This window comes from Coturnix japonica, chromosome 1, assembly GCF_001577835.2.
Source record: "Coturnix japonica isolate 7356 chromosome 1, Coturnix japonica 2.1, whole genome shotgun sequence".
NCBI classification, from domain to species: domain Eukaryota; kingdom Metazoa; phylum Chordata; class Aves; order Galliformes; family Phasianidae; genus Coturnix; species Coturnix japonica.
In genome coordinates, this window is record NC_029516.1 from 49715826 (window position 1) to 49733156 (window position 17331).

General features: G+C 36.2%; 1 protein-coding gene across 4 annotated transcripts in view; it reads left to right on the forward strand.

The window, feature by feature from the left end:
- The window catches only part of SLC41A2 (solute carrier family 41 member 2), a 39808-nt gene extending 23392 nt beyond the window's left edge, over positions 1–16416 (forward strand). For all 4 annotated transcript variants that reach the window (XM_015864568.1, XM_015864580.2, XM_015864576.2 and 1 more), the window contains 3 exons: positions 4914–5045; positions 5933–6081; positions 14236–16416. In XM_015864568.1, the coding sequence (XP_015720054.1) occupies positions 4914–5045; positions 5933–6081; positions 14236–14421 (467 nt within the window). In that variant the 3' untranslated portion in view covers positions 14422–16416. The remainder of the gene's footprint in view (positions 1–4913; positions 5046–5932; positions 6082–14235) is intronic.
- Positions 16417–17331: the final 915 nt, after the last annotated feature.

The window sequence follows — 17331 nt, forward strand, 5'->3', positions numbered from 1 at the left end:
GTATCTTTTGGTTTAAGAAATATTAGTCTGGAATTTGAACAAACTCAAAGGCTCCTACTCTTGTTAACAATAACTACAATTTTTTTGCCAAGAATATTAAAGAGTTCTTAAGCAGACAGACATTTTATAGTGAGCTTTACTGCTGCTGGGCAGAAGTATTTTACAACCATTTTTCCATTTTTCCCTTGTTAAACACATTTCTTGAGATGAATAATTATTTTTAATTCTATAGTTGGCTGGGTTAAATTGTAACTCTGCCTTCTAAAAATAAATAGATCATTTTGTGGTTTTAGCCATCACAAAACTTGCAGTCTATTTTAGTTTTAGATGTATGTTTGATGTACTGAAGTTATGAAGAAAATAACTATACCCAGCATGGCTGTGCTTCAGCTTAGATACCGAAAGTCGATCTTCACGTTTTCCAATGGATGAGAAGGTTAAAATTTGCAAATCTTCTCACAGCATCACAGTATGTCAAATTTGGCTGAGCAACTGCAGTTTGCAAGTAACTGAGTTCCTTTTGTGCAGGAAAAAGATAGTACTTTAAACAATTACATGCTTCAGAATAATCAGAAGAAATGAATTAAGGTGCAGTTACTAGATAAAGCCACTTCCCTTCTCATATCCCTTCTATGCTTGGACAAAACATTGTGAGAGTTTCTGCATAATGACAAACAATAGATCTCACCCCATTTTTATGCATTTTGTAGAGTGGAGGTTCTGCAAATTAATTCTGAATATGCCTGAAAATCAGAACCATTTTGTAGGCTCCAAATAGAAAAACTTGCATTTACATATGGATTGAAACAAGTCTCTTTAAGGGTAACACCAAGTGGTTATAATATTTCTGCACTTCGGCTGTGTATATTATAAGAGTATTTGATATGGGGAGGAAATAAATGTAGATCAAGGAATATCAAAAACATGTATGAGAAAATTTTACACAAAACTTACTGAGTGTCAGCATGGAGATGAAAGTTGAGCTTATGCAATATATTCCCCAAATTATACCTTTTTTCAATTGTATAATTAGTAGGAAAATGAAATTACTTTCAGGCTTTTCAGAGATCTTTTCCTGTAAGTTATGAGAATGTGGAAAGAAAACATACAGAAATCACTCCTCCTCAAAAAATAATATGTATTTTTTTAGTAACTTTATGTATTTTGCTCTGTTATCGGATGGTTGTACTCTCAGCTTTCATACAACAAAGAAATACTTTGACTAGACACCAGTCATTGTCTTAGTTGAGTTTCTGAAATATCCTCTGCAAATTACAAAGATATTAGTCTACCTTTATGGTATTAGAGCAAATTGTCTGGGTAGCACATTAGCTTTTCTTTATCTTGAATTGGAAAGCATGTAGGAGTATTACAACACACCTATACTGAATGAGAACTTAATAGTTCAGTTTTTATTTTGCTATGAAAAAGGAGAAGGATTTTGATTCTGCATATTTAATTCTGATTCATTACTGGGTGACAGTTCTACTGCTTTTTAGTTGCCAGTCTGTACAAGCAAATCTTCATAATCTCTACTGTTATAGATGTGAGTTCTTTCTTTTAAGTATTTTTACATTTACATATAATACTTAACTATTAAGTATTATACATTTTTTACAAGATTTCAGTAATGATTACTTTCCACATCACAATTAGCTCCAGAATATTTTCATTTTTTGACAGTCAAGGAACGCTTTTAAAATTATGCCTAGGAAATAAATTATGTATGAGCTGAATCAAACACATACCATTCAGTTTTAAAATGGGATGGTTTGCATGGATAAGGTTGTCTTTTAGGCTTCTCTTAAAGATGGGCCTACGAGTCCCCAGTACTCACCAGTGCTAAGGGGAAACATCACTTCCACCTGGTGATGATGCTGTTCCTAGAGCAGGCCAGAATACTGTTGTCTGCCTTTGCCATGAAGGAGTATTGCTGGGTCAAGGTCAGCTTTTTGTCCTCCATTACCCCCCCCTACCATCAGCCTGGTGTATTACGTAGAGCATTAGATGATCTCAGATTAGGATGCATCAGCAACATTCATCCTGCTTCCTTTTACTTATCTTTTTTTTTTTACCTGTAGAATGCTAATGTGAGTCAAGATAGATGGGTCTTCTTTGATATACTCTTTAAGAGGCATTGATTTCAATGTGGGTTTCAGAATAACACAGGTACTCCTATTAGACAGGCCTTTTTCCACATAATGATTAGTAGAATCATGTCTGGAGGCATAATCACAAATACATGATGTGGTTTTGGCTCTACTTTAAATATGGTTTTGTGTGCTTGTTATACAAAAAAGAACCGTGAAAAAAAAATTCAGAAGTGTTTACTCTTGCTTAGCCCTTGACCAACTCAATAAAATGATGAGGTCTTCAATTTTCTTTTAATGTTGTAAGTCAGCATGACATCCTTCACACTCTGGCAGACAATGTGTTTTCATACGGGCAGAGTAAAGTAGCAGCTTGCATTCAAGCTAAACACGCCGGCTATCCTGAATGCAGGTGAAGGATTTTACTTTGGAAAGCAATTATTTTCCTCTGTGATATAGCTCTCAAGGGAATGAAGAGAAGCTAAGGAAGCTGGTCATGAATTACGTGCTATGATGATTACAGTACTATTTTCCAGAAAACAAATTTTCTCAATTAAATATTCATGGAAACAGTCTATATGTACGTCTGAAAAGATTTTCATCATGTGAGCAGTTACTGTGTATGTTACATGCATTCAGAAGATGCTCAGAAGCCATCAATTGTGTGTGTTGACATTTTGTCAACCTACACAGTTTTATCTGTTTTTGTGCTTCTTGTAGGGATCTTATTAATCTGGTATTGCTGAGATAATTTCACATGCATAGTAACTGCTGCAAGAGGAAAAAAAAAACACCTGAATATCTCTGTATATAGGGAAGTGATTCATTTATGCAAGCACAGCTTTATTCAAGTCATTATTTGATCAGCAGAATAATGAAACCTTATTCCGTGTTGATTTATACTCTGTGTTTTTAGAGCACCTTTCTACCCACGGTGTTCTGTGGCCTCATGTCCTTGCAATACCTATGTCTCACAACACTCTCTCAGTTCTCCCTTTGCTTTTGACATCATCTTCTGTGTCGCTTAACTATTAGCTGAACAAGAGGCATCACGCCTCACTCCAAGCTGTGTGCTGACTGGGCAGCTGGCACGCCTATACTGAGAAATGTACAGCTCATATTACTACCTGGACTCACTGAGGACATGGATTTGAGTCTTTATTTACCTAGGATTAGCCATGGTTTCATTTTGGTTAGCCTTTGTACTTGGAGACAGTTGTTATCTTTAAGAAGTCCTTTGTCAAATGTGGCTGAAATTGGCCCAAAGGTTCACAAATAGTTAGGAGGAAGAATGGTTGGACAGAATTAAAGGATGGTATGACTGCTGCTGACCATCATCATATATTGTTAGTGGCTTGAGACTGAGCAGGGCATATGGATTCTAGAAGCTTTTTATACTGCACTTGCATAAAGCACATAAAGTTATTTGAGAGCTGTCAGTGGTGTATCCTGTGAGGTTCTCTGAGTTTAAAAATATCTACGTCTCTGTTGCTTAGCCAGATATATTACCATTTCAAATGGTTGAATTTCCATTTTCCTTGATTGTTTTCTTTTAGTTTCTTCTTCTATTAATGAGGTAAAGATGTCCAGATAATCCATCACATTTCTGTTTGTCTGAGTTTGTTACAGCAGATAATTATCAGTCACAAGAGGAAATTGCCTATATCCTAGGAAATACTTCAAGCCAGTTTTTGTGCCAACGTCTTATATGGTTTCATTGCTACAAGCCTCAAAACATACCTTGGAAGATATCTCTGCCTTCTTTTATCTTTTATTTCTTCTTATAATGCTTTAAAAGATGAGAATAGCAGGAGAAGAGTAACTAATTGAATATACCAGTTGTTGCAGCGCTAGCTGGCCTACAATTACCTAGATAGCTTTTATCACCTCTTTTAAAAGCAGAAACTGTTTCTTATTTTCTCATCATATGGCATCATCCTGAGCTTTGTAGCTTTATTTAAATGCAGTTTTACATGACAGTTTTTTTGTAGTTTAGTCACAGAAATTATCTGATCCCCATCCAAATGTAGTGCATTGATCCTTCATTTAACTTCTGTCTTCCTTTCCTCAACTTATCCTCATTAGTCAGAAGTATCACAATAATTGTTCTTATTCAAAAGATAGACTTTGGGCTCTACTTAGATCATTTTTTATCTTGTTCAAATCCCTTTATAGTTTATGTGCATCCTTTATTTTACCTCTGTTTCTGTAGTTTGCTGAAAAAAAAGATATCTGTTATTGTAATTTACATAGCAAAAACTGAATCAACATTTTCATAGTTCACAATTTTTCCCTATACCTCCTGGCTGGGAAGAGGAAGGTAGGTTTGATAAACTGTCCTTTCTGCAAACTCCATGACTTCTTCCTAATTCCTTACTTCCTGATTTTTATTGGAAACCCTTTGTTAAGACATTTACTCCTTTGTTAGATTCTACTAAAAATCGTCTTAAAGATGTGGTGAGGCAGAAAATTGTCTTTATGTTCTTAGTATCAGGTCTTTGTCCTAAACACATTATGGTCCCCAAAGAGATTTGGCAGATAGGTTCTTCTGGTGATGACAGACACATGTTCTGTGACCAAAGCCCCAAGCATCAGATATACAAATTAGTTCAACTACAATAACAGAGTCCTTTCTCCTGCTTAACCAGAGACAAGACATGCATGACTTCCACCTAATTATATCTTCTCAGATCTAAAAAGCTTCCGGGGGGGGCGAAGGGAGGGGGGGGAAGGCATATTTTGCAGATATTACTTACTAATAGAAAAAAAAAATTTACCAGTTGGTCTGTTTTGTATTTCCAGTTGGTCTGTTTTGCATTTCAGGTATTGGTGGTAATCTAGTAGCTATTCAAGCTAGCAGAATTTCTACCTACCTCCATTTGCATAGTATTCCTGGAGAGCTGCCAGAAGAAGCCAAGGGTTGCTATTATCCATGCAGAACCTATTACGGTACAGGTATGTATTAGTCACTTCATTGTTAAAACTTGTGTCTTATATTTCCTATTTTCCTCCCTGTATGACTATAACCCCAGTGAGAGACTCCAATGCAATTCAAAGGCAGCAAAGGTCTGGCTAGTTTCCATTGCCTGCACCTATTTACACATAGGAACCACAAGAAACAGCTTGCGGGAGGGGATGCATAGAGAGTATCAGGGAGAAAAGCGCAACTCTGGCTGGAATCAAAGACAGGGACCAATCAGGCAGGACACTGATGATACCCACTTAGAAGAAGTTTCCTTGTTTCCTTTCTAGCCGTTGTTTTTTAACTCCAGAATTCAAATCAGTCTTCAGATCAAACTTTTTATATCATTAATATCCTAGTCCCTGTTTTCCATTCCACATTTGCCATTTTCTTTCTACATGCTTTCTTCAGAGCTTATTTTTGTCTCTGTGCTTCCCCCTTTCCTAATAATCTACTAACTGTAGAGAAACTTGACATTTAATTGCACGTATTACACTGCCATATTTATGAAATGCATTGGGACAGATGTGAAAATAGTGTGGAATTTTTAGACGTATGAGGTACATTTGAAGATGGCTTGAATATGGTATCCAAAACATCCTCTTTCCTAGGAGGGCTCTAGTTTTTTTTTGGAGCACCAAAAAAAAACTAGACAATATTACTTAGGTACAGAACACAAATAGATGAAATGCACCGATTGAAAGCACACAGCTTGCACCTTCTGTTTTATGCATGCTATTCCACAATAGCAAATGCTATAGGCCAAAACTTCTTCCAACATTAAAATCAATAAGAATGTGGTATAGAAATTGAAAAGCTTAACTAAATTTCGTTTATTTATTTATTTATTTATTTATTATTGTTATTATTTTAATTGTAGGAGTAAACAACAAATCAGCCCAAGTTCTGCTTCTTCTGGTGATTCCTGGTCATCTAATTTTCTTGTACACTATCCATTTAATGAAAAGTGGCCATACTTCCCTAACTCCAATCTTCATAGCAGTATATTTGTTTGCAGCTCTGCTACAGGTAAGAAAAAATACAATTTGAAAATGCTCACATAGGTAAAATTAAGTTCTTGAAGAAAACCATATATTATCTGAATGCTGAAATCCCATGAATAAGTGAAAAAGATGTGTTATTACAGGCTTTCAGCACAGTTATGAAGCAACTACTTATCTCCACATGCATATAGCTTGTAGACATGTATCCGTATTGTAAGTGCTTTTCAGAAGATACTTGACTACATTACTTTCCAGTCATCCATTTTGCAGTCTTCTGCATGCTTCTTGGCACCTCTGCATCTAAAACCCCCATCATTTTAATCAACTAGAGGCGAAATGGAGAGATGGAAAAGTAGTATTTATGAATAAAGAATACATTAAGAAAACTCTCAAAGAAATTTCCCACAGTGGTTTCTCAAAATGGTTCAGGATCCTGTTTTAGTTAATGCAGTTAAAAAGGTAATAGGAATGTTATCACTTGGTGAATTTTTAATTAAAGTTAGTGTAACAGGGATCAGTGATCAATGTACGAGAAATTGTAATTGCATCAGTTGTCAAACACTGTTACATTATTTTGTGGGCTACTGCCCACAGTGAGTTGTCCACACCTTAGCAGTAGCAGTTTCTGAAAGATGCCTTCTGAAATATTAATGTCGTAAAATGAAACAATTTGTCCTAGAAGTTCGTAGTATAAAATGAAATGTTTTTACTAAATCCTCAGCCGTTTTTAAGCTAAAACTTGGCTAAATTAACTGGAATGTTTCATTTTACTATAAAAAAGCAACAAGATGCTCACATTACACAATCAAAATATGGTGGAAATATCCGTATGTTCAACATATATATAGTGCTTCTAAAATGTTACCAATGTAGTTTTAAAATACTAACAGCATTATTGCCAAAAAGTCCTTGAGAAAGTCATGATTTTGATGTTCCAAATTGTCTGTCTATTTATTGCTATTCCAATAACTATAGGTCATGAAGTCTGCTATGATTTTAATTTTATATGAGAATTTTATACTCTTTCTGTAGAGCATTACTTCAAAAGTTGCACATTTTGCATGTAAGAATGTCATAGTAAAAATTACAGAACTATTACTTCTCATTTTCTTCTCTGCCATTCCTAGTTTCCAGCCTTACTGCTTGCTTTACACTGCGTTCTCCCAAGGAAGAAATGCCATTCTTTGTCAGGGATATGAAGTCCTTATAAGCTTAATGAAAACAGTTTTGGGGTGAAAGAGTCCCTGTCAGTGCCTTTACTGTAGACTGAAGTGTGATTTCAGCCAATAATAGATTTCAAATGGGAGTCAAGCTCAAGACAAATCCATATGAAATCCCTATAGTCCTCCTGTACTCAGATCTACAGCCACAATACATTCAGGGCTACAAACCTTTTCTTCTGAAGCAAAGATAGAGTAAGGTGAAAGAAATGGGGAAGTTCCAAGTTGAGGCATTAGGGCAGGGCTTTCAGATCACATGGTTGTTCAGGACTGGTACTGGAACAAATACACGTGCAAAGTTCATTTTTGTAAATTAAGGCCTGATCAGAGCATTCCGTTTTAGAGTCACGTATTTCCTTTGAACTCTACAAGGCCACATCTAATTTTCTTAATTTTTCATGTAGAAAAGCAGACATACAGCTTCATTTTTTCCCCCCCCTATTGCTTTAATAGATTATTTTCCCTTCTTTCCCTTCAGTCTTTAGCTACGGCAGGCTATTTGAGATTTGAAACCAAGTAATGGTATTGCACACTATAAATCCTTACGGGTTGTGACAGATTTACAATTTGGAACCCCATGTTTTTTGACACCTTCTGAAAATATTTAGCTAGATTCTTTTCTCTATTTTCATTATTGTAACATTTTTCTAGTAGTGGTTATTGTGGTTCTGCATACCAGCCATTACAGCAGGTTTAACATTTTCACAGAGAGCATTCTTGCATTAACCCTTACATTTGAAACTATTTACCTCTCAGCCTGATGGAGTTGTATGACTGTACATGACCCAGTTCTCAAGGAAAAGGAATATTTGTACTCAGACTTGACACATTTCAAAGTGGACTAAAATAGATTTTTAATCAACTTCAAGATCTGTGTTTTGTTTCTGGTGTTTAAAACGGAGACAAAGAGGGTTGGGAAATGGCAAGAGTAGAAGTAAAGCATTACAGAAAGCTGGAGTAAATTACAGAACATTTAATGTAAATATAAAAGTAATGATGAAAGCTTTTATCTGTTGCTCAGTTTATGTTATTCCACATTGTCTGCAGTAAATTTGTAATGCAAGCATGAATTCTTTGTGGCATTTTAACAAGAGTTTTTCAGGTTGCCTGCAAACTTTGGAATTCTTCCCAAAATGATAAAACTGAATTTATTTGCACTGCTCTATGAAGATTTACAGCAGCAATATTTAGCACTGTCTTCACACTGTTCCCACCTGTACCCAGGTGCTCTGTCCCCTGAATGTCATGTAAATGAAATATTTATGGTAAATAAGTTATTATTATGACATGCAATTAGCAGCAGTATGATTTAGTTATTATTGACCCCAAATAGACTTCGTACTAAAACAAAGGACAGATTCACTGGATATGCAGTTATTTCTAAAAAACTTTAGGGTAGGATATTTTAAATAGTATGAGTAGCCAGGATTATGATCTGCAGCTTCTCTATCTGATTCTGTCCAAACAAAACAGTTCAGGGTTTCTAGATATAAGGAAGCAAAGAAACTGTTTTAGTTTGTTTTTATTTAATTTCCTAACTTGAACAGCACAATTATTTATTTTTATTTTCCCTGTAAGAAATACATATTCTTGAAGTGTTATTGAAATAGATTTATAATTTGGTTCCATTGAAATCCAAGGCAAAAATTTCTTTAATTTCAGTGAGACTTGAGCTTCGTAAGCCGGGGGACAAGTGCACACGTGTATTTGTATTAATCTCATTTGAAATTCTGTGTTTGAGATTTTCATGTTTGGGTCTGGTATGTATTTATGAGTGGCAGCACCAGGAAAAAGAAACAGAAGTATTTTGAGGTAGATTGCCTATGTACAGAATATCCATAGGCACATAGGATTGATTCTTCATGTAATGCAGCATACAATATCTGGGCACGACACTGTGCACTAATGAAACTGGTATATTAATTTTAAATGAGGGTTAAAGTCAGTGAGTGGTGTCTATTTAAGAGGAATACTATTTTCCTGAAAGCTTTACAAAAATACAGCAGTATGCTGCATGAAATTACAATCTGGCTTGGACCAACAAAGATATATTAATTAAGAAAACTGTCCTCCTCCTCTATCTTGCAAGGCCTCAAGTATTTTTTTAATTGCATGAAGCTCTGCACTAAGCAGAATTTCAACTTCTGTCTTGTCAACCTGCAGCAGAATGAGAGCAGCTCTGGAGCTGCCATCAGCCCTGGCACGCTGCTCTGAGCACTGAAAGGCAGCCTCTGTTCTTAATGTTCTCACTGAGCCAGTAAAACGCCCTCTGAGGAATTTTAACACCTCCTAACCAAATCTGAGCACACGGCTACATTAAATACTTGGGGAATAAACAAACAATAGGAGGTTCCCTGAGCTATTACCAAGCAAATTAGTAATTCTAAAATGTGGTTGTCCTTATGCAATAAAGATCAGGTGTCTGTGCCTGAGAAGCAACTTCCACAGTGCCTTAAGAGGTTTTTGGGCAATAGAAAACCAAGAATTCAGCAATGCACATGATGACTTACTGTTCACATTAGAAATGTTTTGGACTTCTTGGTGGCCTGAGGGTTCTTATTTTAGTGCAAGCCTCTTCAATGCATAAAAAAAAAAAAACATGGGGTATTATAATGCTTTAATGTGATGGAAAGTACAGCAATAATAGTGGGGTGGCACAATTCTAGGCTGCAGCAAATGAGAACAAGCCCAAATGCAGCAGCCGTGGACACAGAAACATAGAGGGGGGAAAAAAACAACCAACTAACCAAATGATAAAATATGCTTCCCTTTGGAAGGCCTCCAGAAGTCAGGAACCTCCAGCAAGATACTCTTACCTCCCCTACGAACACCTAAATGTGGTCTGGGAAGGAGTGGATCCTGGCTTTGCATGCACCTGAGATCCCCTGGGTTGGCCCTACCTTCCCACAAGGTGCTCAATCACTGGTTCAGACTACAGAGTATACTGTTCATTATACATAAATAAGGAAGATTGTGTTTATAGAGAAAATGTTGCATTTTAAAAATTACTTTTTCTGATACGAAAGGTTACCTCCAAAGTGTAGAGGATATAACTTCTAGGGATACTTAATGATTCAAGGCAGTATGGAAACTGAAGCCCAAACCTGGACAGTTCTGCCCTTTCAAAGCTTTTTCACTGCAGTGTGAGAAACAGACTTGTCAGATTCATTAGGATCTGAATTTGGACATCACTATCTCTATCACTTCCAGGGGGGTTGCTGCCTGTGGTAGAAGGCTCCTACAAAGTCATCAGCAGGGATATTTCATTTTTGCATCTGTGAGGTTGTGTAGGTAGGATAACACACTGAGTTTTGCTATGGCTACTGTAGGCTGAGCATACCTGAAGGCTTAATGGTCTGGGTTGTACTCCTAATTCAGACTGGCAAACGGCCTGAAGTTAGGACTGCCTTGATCACAGGTTGTCTGACAGATCTACTGAGAAAGCAAGAAGATTGTCTGTGGAATTTGGATTTAAACTGGGAAATAATAATTGAAAAAATAAAAGGTAATTCACAAACAAGTACACTGATACAATTATATTGTTTTAGAAGCACCTTCAGCTAAAATGGTACAGTCTTTATTTACTTAAATGAGACATTAGTCTTACATAAATGCACGTGTCTTAATTGGCTGCATTGGGAATTTCCAAATTTCATTAGCCAAAGTCCTAAATCAGCTTGAAAACTGATTTAAGTTAAATTGGTGAGACTTTTTTGTATAGATGTGCCAAAACTCCTTGCTATATCTGTTTATGTGCTTGGATAGAGTCCAGAAGGACAGAAGGCTAGAGAAGTGCGTTTGTTATTGATGAGTGTTGTTGGAGAAGCAAGATGTTGTGTAACGAGTGGGCTGGATCTTCTGAAAGGTATCTATATTTGCTACCAAAGAAATTAAATCAGTGGTTCCAAACCACAAGATAACTAAAATACCAATAGCAAGAGAGAACTGTGGGGTTTTTTACAGCCAGCCACTGAAGGAAGTGATTGCTTTTTTGGAGAAGATAGATACTGAGTTGTTTCCATGGACATGTTGCCTATGTAGATCCTGCTCAGCCTACAGAATTTTGGCTGTAGTCAATGGAGATTCAGCAAGTAAGTTCAATGTAGATCCACTGAATGCTTAAAAGTTACTCTTAATTTTGAATTAAGGTATCCAAAGCTGTTTAAAATCTGAGAAATGTGTGATTCCATCGTTAACTTGGTGAAGGGTCAAAACCACTAAAAACCTAATCCATAACTCAGATGAGAATGATGTCAATCAGAACACATTTAAAGATCCTTAACTGGAAGTTTACTGTGATAATATATTTCCTACAGGATTTTATATGTTTGTTTGTTTGTTTGTTTTAATTACTTTTCCATACTGATGTCATCTTTGTTTTTTCCCTCAAGAACAGCTGGCTTTCAACTTGAGCTATGAAGGCTTGTTCATAGAATGAGAGCAGAGTAGAAGTAAACTGTGCTTATACTACCATGCTACATGTGTGAATTCGCTGAAATGAGTATAAGTCACTGACAAATCCCAGCAAATGAGAAGTGCTGTGCCACTGAACTCTCTTAACATGTCTGTTATGGAACTTTCCACCCGTGCCTAAGAAACCTTTCCTTTTTATTAGTCTTTGCTCTCCTTTACGCTTCTCCTTTTATTTTACCTGTTAGATCTTTGCAAGTGACTTTTCTTATCGCTTGAAACAAAACAATTGTGTCTTACTTTCAAAAAAAGTCATCAAACTCACAGTAGAGCTTTTGCTTCTTTTTTGTCAAAAATTTGACAAAATTTGTCAATTGATGGCTTTGATTTCCACCTCTTGACACTGTTTGGAAGCAAAATCTCATTAAAGATTTAAATTACATTGACCGACCTCTATCTTTCAACAAAACTACTGTGACTGTATATTTCTGACTGACTACCTACAATTTCCAAAAGCAGACCTGTATAATTCCTAAATGTTAGTGAGCTTCTAGGTGTGCAGATGCTCAATAATAGCATTATTCCTTCCTCAAAATAAAGGCTGGTAGACTGCAGTCTCATAACTTACCCTGTAAGTGCTGTGTCCCAGTCACCGTCATCTACTATGGCAGTTATCAGTTAACACAATGCCATCTTGTAAATTTTTTCCTGTTGCAGAAGACATGTTTGTTGTAACTTGTGTTGTGTGTTACATACCCATAAGCTGATATGCCAAAGGAAATTATATGGGAAAGTTCACAAAAGATAATGTCCAAACTACCTGTTTTTCAGAACAGTCGAGGTCAGGTGTTGTAGGGTCAAAAAGTATAGAGGCAAATGATGAGTTTTCATGTTACTTTCAAAACACAAAAATATACACTGCCATTTAAGTTGGACTGTGTGTGTAATGTCTTAATGATTGTGAAATATGAGTTACTTTTTCAGTGAATGCTCTCATCTTCTAATAGAACACACGATAGCAGAGCTGTTGTAGCTGTGGGGCACTACAGAATATTGCACGCATCCTGTAGGCAATGTTACTATGCAGTATCTTTTATAAACAGACCTCTTTTTGTCTGTGTTAGAAGAAGGAGCTGACTCAAAGAATCTGATAATCTTCCAAAGAAAACATCTGTTTTAAATATATTTGTTTGGATTCCAGTCAGCACACCTAGGACTTGCATAATTAGCTTAGACTACAGAGTTTTTCAGAAGATATGTTTAGATAAATAAGCCATGCATTTTTCATTAAGCAAATATTCTTCCTTCTCCTTCCCCCCCCGGGGACCCCCCCCCCCCCCCCTTTTCTTTTTTTTTGTACTTAGAAATTCGGGTTTGTGTTTTAAAACATACTTCTGCAAAGCAAGGATGGAATATTAAAACTTATTTAAAAGGATTTTTTTCTCTTTTTTGACATTTTTTTACTGTATTTTGTATTAGAGAGAATATCTGGCAAGTATCATTTCAGTATTTCATTAAACAAGTGCACATACATATAAACATGTTTTCAGTTCCAAGAATTGATCATTTATGGAATAAAATGTGAACCTTCTACCTTAAACTATTTTTGTTACTTCTGTATGTATGTTGTAAGACTCTTTGAAATGAATATGGTAATAACTTTTTTAGTTTAACCTTCCTAAAGATCTGATAAACTAAAATAGATAAAAAAGTCTATCTCAGTTTAAGCAGCTCTTTAGAAGACACAAGAAACGGAAGCTCAGTTAGTGGTCTTTTCTCCATTCATCTTTTGCCATGTTGCACCACATGATTCCACATAACCAGAATCTCTTACCATACAGCTGTCTAACATTAAAAGAATTCTTTTATAAGACTGGATTAATAATTATGCATACCTTTGATATCAAAATCAAACCTCTAGAATGTTCAGACATTCATGGTTGGGAATGAATTTTTGTGACAAATTCAGCCTGAAGTGACAGTTTCAGAATATATATTGCACGTGTGCCTCATACAGAAGGGCTGCACGTGACATTGGTATTTCACACATGAAAGTAGTGTCTAAATATTCTGGGTGTTTCAAATAGTCCAGATGGAGTTGTTCTTAATTTGACCCCATATTCTTTATACCATGTCTTATTTCATCTGTGGTTTAGATTTGTGGAAACAAGAGCAATGCCTGTGTTGAGTGCTCTCATCTGGTTAACACCAGTTGGTTGTGTGTGATCTTAAAAGCCCACTTACGTCCTCACTGTACACAGAGTGGTGTCATGTGTAGGAAGTGCAATTGCACTTTGGTTGGTGTTCTTATGATTGTCAGAGATTCTCAAGCATGGACTGGATGAAGAATGCTGTTAACGACGCATTGTGTTCTGGCTCTGTCCCCACTGTTAGGTAGTTTCAACCTAAAATTATTTCACATTAATTGTTTCTATTTTTCAAAAGGATTAATGTACAATATTTCTGAATTCTGGAATGTTGTTGTCTGTTGGCTCTTTTACAGTGTAATTAAAGTGAGAATAATACAGATTTTGGTTGTTGTTCCATAGGTGTTTACTCTGTTATGGATTGCTGACTGGATGGTGCACCACTTCTGGAAAAAGGGAAAGGATCCTGACAGTTTTTCTATCCCTTATCTTACCGCACTGGGAGATCTGCTTGGAACTGCCTTATTAGCCGTAGGTTTTCATTTTCTGTGGCTCATAGGTGACAGAGATGGTGATGTTGGAGACTAATTATTTCAATGGATGCAATGACTTCTCCTGAAGTACCGAGATAAGCAATCATTCCACTTGATGGTCCTCAAAATGGTTGTTTCATTTGGTCTAAGTAAATCAAGTTGACACAGATACAAAACAGCCTTAGTCATTTTGGTTTGGATTGGTAAAGAAGTGATGGATCTAGGAGGAGATCTGAGACCATTAGACTGAAAACAAGGTGGATGGCTGCTAGTTGAAAACATCTGAGTAGACACAGCGAAGGACACATTAATCCTTTACCGAATCCTTTATTTTTAAAAGATATGGTCTTTTAAAAGAACTGTTTCTTATCTGTTAGTGCAAACCAGAACAATCTCTTAATTTCTCACTCAGTGGTGATAAAGAAAAGGGTAAAAAATAGTCAGTGGCTTACCTTGTTTTTCTTCCCTAATACAAAGTGGGTGTGTGTTCTCATCTTCCCACAGAAGTAGGTAGGAGACGAGATGAGTTCTCTTTCATAGACCTGGTTACATGGTACATTCTTATCTTGCAAGTTCAATGCTGTTACTCTGACCACTGCAGACTTGATATCAATAATAACTGTTAGAGTGATTTGTATCCTGGTTGTTAAAATGTTTTGTCACAAGCTTCACGTATACTAATAGAATTATCATCATTTATGAAATCAGACACTTAAAAAGTGTCTGCAGGACTGAGCCCTTTTTCTTTCTGCTAAAAAAAAAAGCAACCTGATTATTTTACAGTTGTAATTTAGTAGAAGAGTGTAGCGAAGAGAGACAACCTGAGACTGACCTCATCAATAATAACGGACTGATTATTAAAATTCCTTGTGCTGGAAAGTGTCTTTTCATTTGGCAACTGAAAAAGATGTTGAAGTAACTAAAATTAACAGTGTTGTGATGGCCAGTGTCCTGACTCAAAGAAAGTATTTCATGGTGTTGATTCAAACACGAACACTTATCCCTGACTAAAACTTGAGGTATAAAAGATTATGTTGCTATTTTAGGCACTAAGGAAGTTACATAAACTTTTGAAATTCCAGAGCTGTCTACGTCATCCACTTCCAAGCAGAAACCTCCATCCTTGCTAACAGGATTTCTGCTTTCATGCTCTAGAAGTAATCTTGTTCATAAGGAATGACTGCTTCTGAATGATTTATCTTATTTTTATACCACAGTAATTCAAATAACACATTGATCATGAAGACTCTGGTTACCACTTAGAAAAAAAAACAAAAAACCACCAATTGCTCTGGTTTATAATCTACTGGAAATTCTCACGGTGTGTGTTTTTTAAAGGCTACTGCATACATCATAAATACATAATTATATAACTCAGATTTTAAATGTTATGATCAAAAGTTTTTAATTTTGAGAATTAAATTAGACAACTAAATCCACATATCAGTGTAAATCGTAAATCTGTAAACATTAGTTCTGCAATTTATGGATATAAATTGTCCCTTTTAATTTGATGGACCTACTCAGATGAATTAATTAAATGCATAAGCGGTAATGGGGCTTCTATAGATGTTGGTCACCTTAAATTCTGTGGAAATTGGAAGTGTAACTCTGAAAATTAAACCAGCTATTCAGTGCCTAGACATGGATTTAGATGCCTGACTTAGCACTCTCATTTTAAAATGTTTATTAGAGCTTTTTCTTAGAGCTATATGATGTAGCTGTTTGAATGAATCATATGTATCATGTCTTCTATTATGTGAAAGACAAAATCTTTCTAACTTCAAGTTCTCCGACTTCTCTTAGTTCCTATTAATGTTATTTAAATTAGTTGTATGTAGCACTGTAGGACATACTCCCATTAAATTGCTTAAAATGGTCTAGATGGTACTTTTTTTTTACATAGATGCACAATTTTTCATTCTGATAGAACTGCCACCTGAATTAACCAAATAGGTATTTCAAATGCTTTTCTCATTAGAATTACTGGACTTTAAAGCCCTTTTAAAACAAATTGCAAGGTTCTTTTGTATTAAAATTTCTTGAGGTACTTGTGATGTGTGCTTATATGATGCACGAGGGCACTGTGATGTTTGACCGTGGCTGGATCCTTACTGTGTTCAATATTTTCATGGTAAATCAGCAGCAGCTGGTGTTACAGCCTGCTGACAAATGGATGAGTGATCGGACTGCAGAATTGGGCAAGAAATGTCAAATGGGACAAATTCAGTGGAATCTGAAAGGCAGAAATACACATCTTGAACGGCAAGGAATAAATAATATGTGATGTGGAAAGGTTTCGATTCCAATGTGGAAGAGACATCTAAAAAACACGCAGTTTCGCTTGCCCTTCTGCACAATATTATAAAGGAGAAAAACCCTTATGACCAAGTTTTGGAGGGTAGATTACCCCATTGCACAAAGATAACCTGAGAGAACTTCTTGTACCATTTCCTCTCTTCTGATGAGAAGGCCAGCCAGAAACTCCAGTTGCTTTGCCTTTGAGCTATCTGTTACCTGATGCTGAGTAATAGCTGGAGTGCTCCTATGGAGTGGCCATTCCCACTGTCTACTCTTCTTTCTTCTGCTTCAGCAATATCCATATGGCAAACAGAAAGTAAGGGCAAGTTCTCTGAAACAGGCATTGCTTAGCATTTTGAAGCATTTTGTGACCATCTCAGTGGTTCTATGAGTGTGCTTGACAGGGGAAAAATTCATTTAATAGAATCACGAGGTTGGAAGGGACCTACAAGATCATCTAGTCCAACAATCCTCCCATTACCGTAGCTACAGAAAACCACTAAACCGTATCTTGCAGCACCTCATCCATTTCTTAAGCTGCAGCTTTTTAGAGTAGCCAGGATAGTTTCACAGCCTTATGCTGTTGAACGCAGGGGAGGGTGTTTCTTCTAACTTATTTAGATCAACATTTAGAGTTTTTTGACATCGCTGTGCATCTTCCATT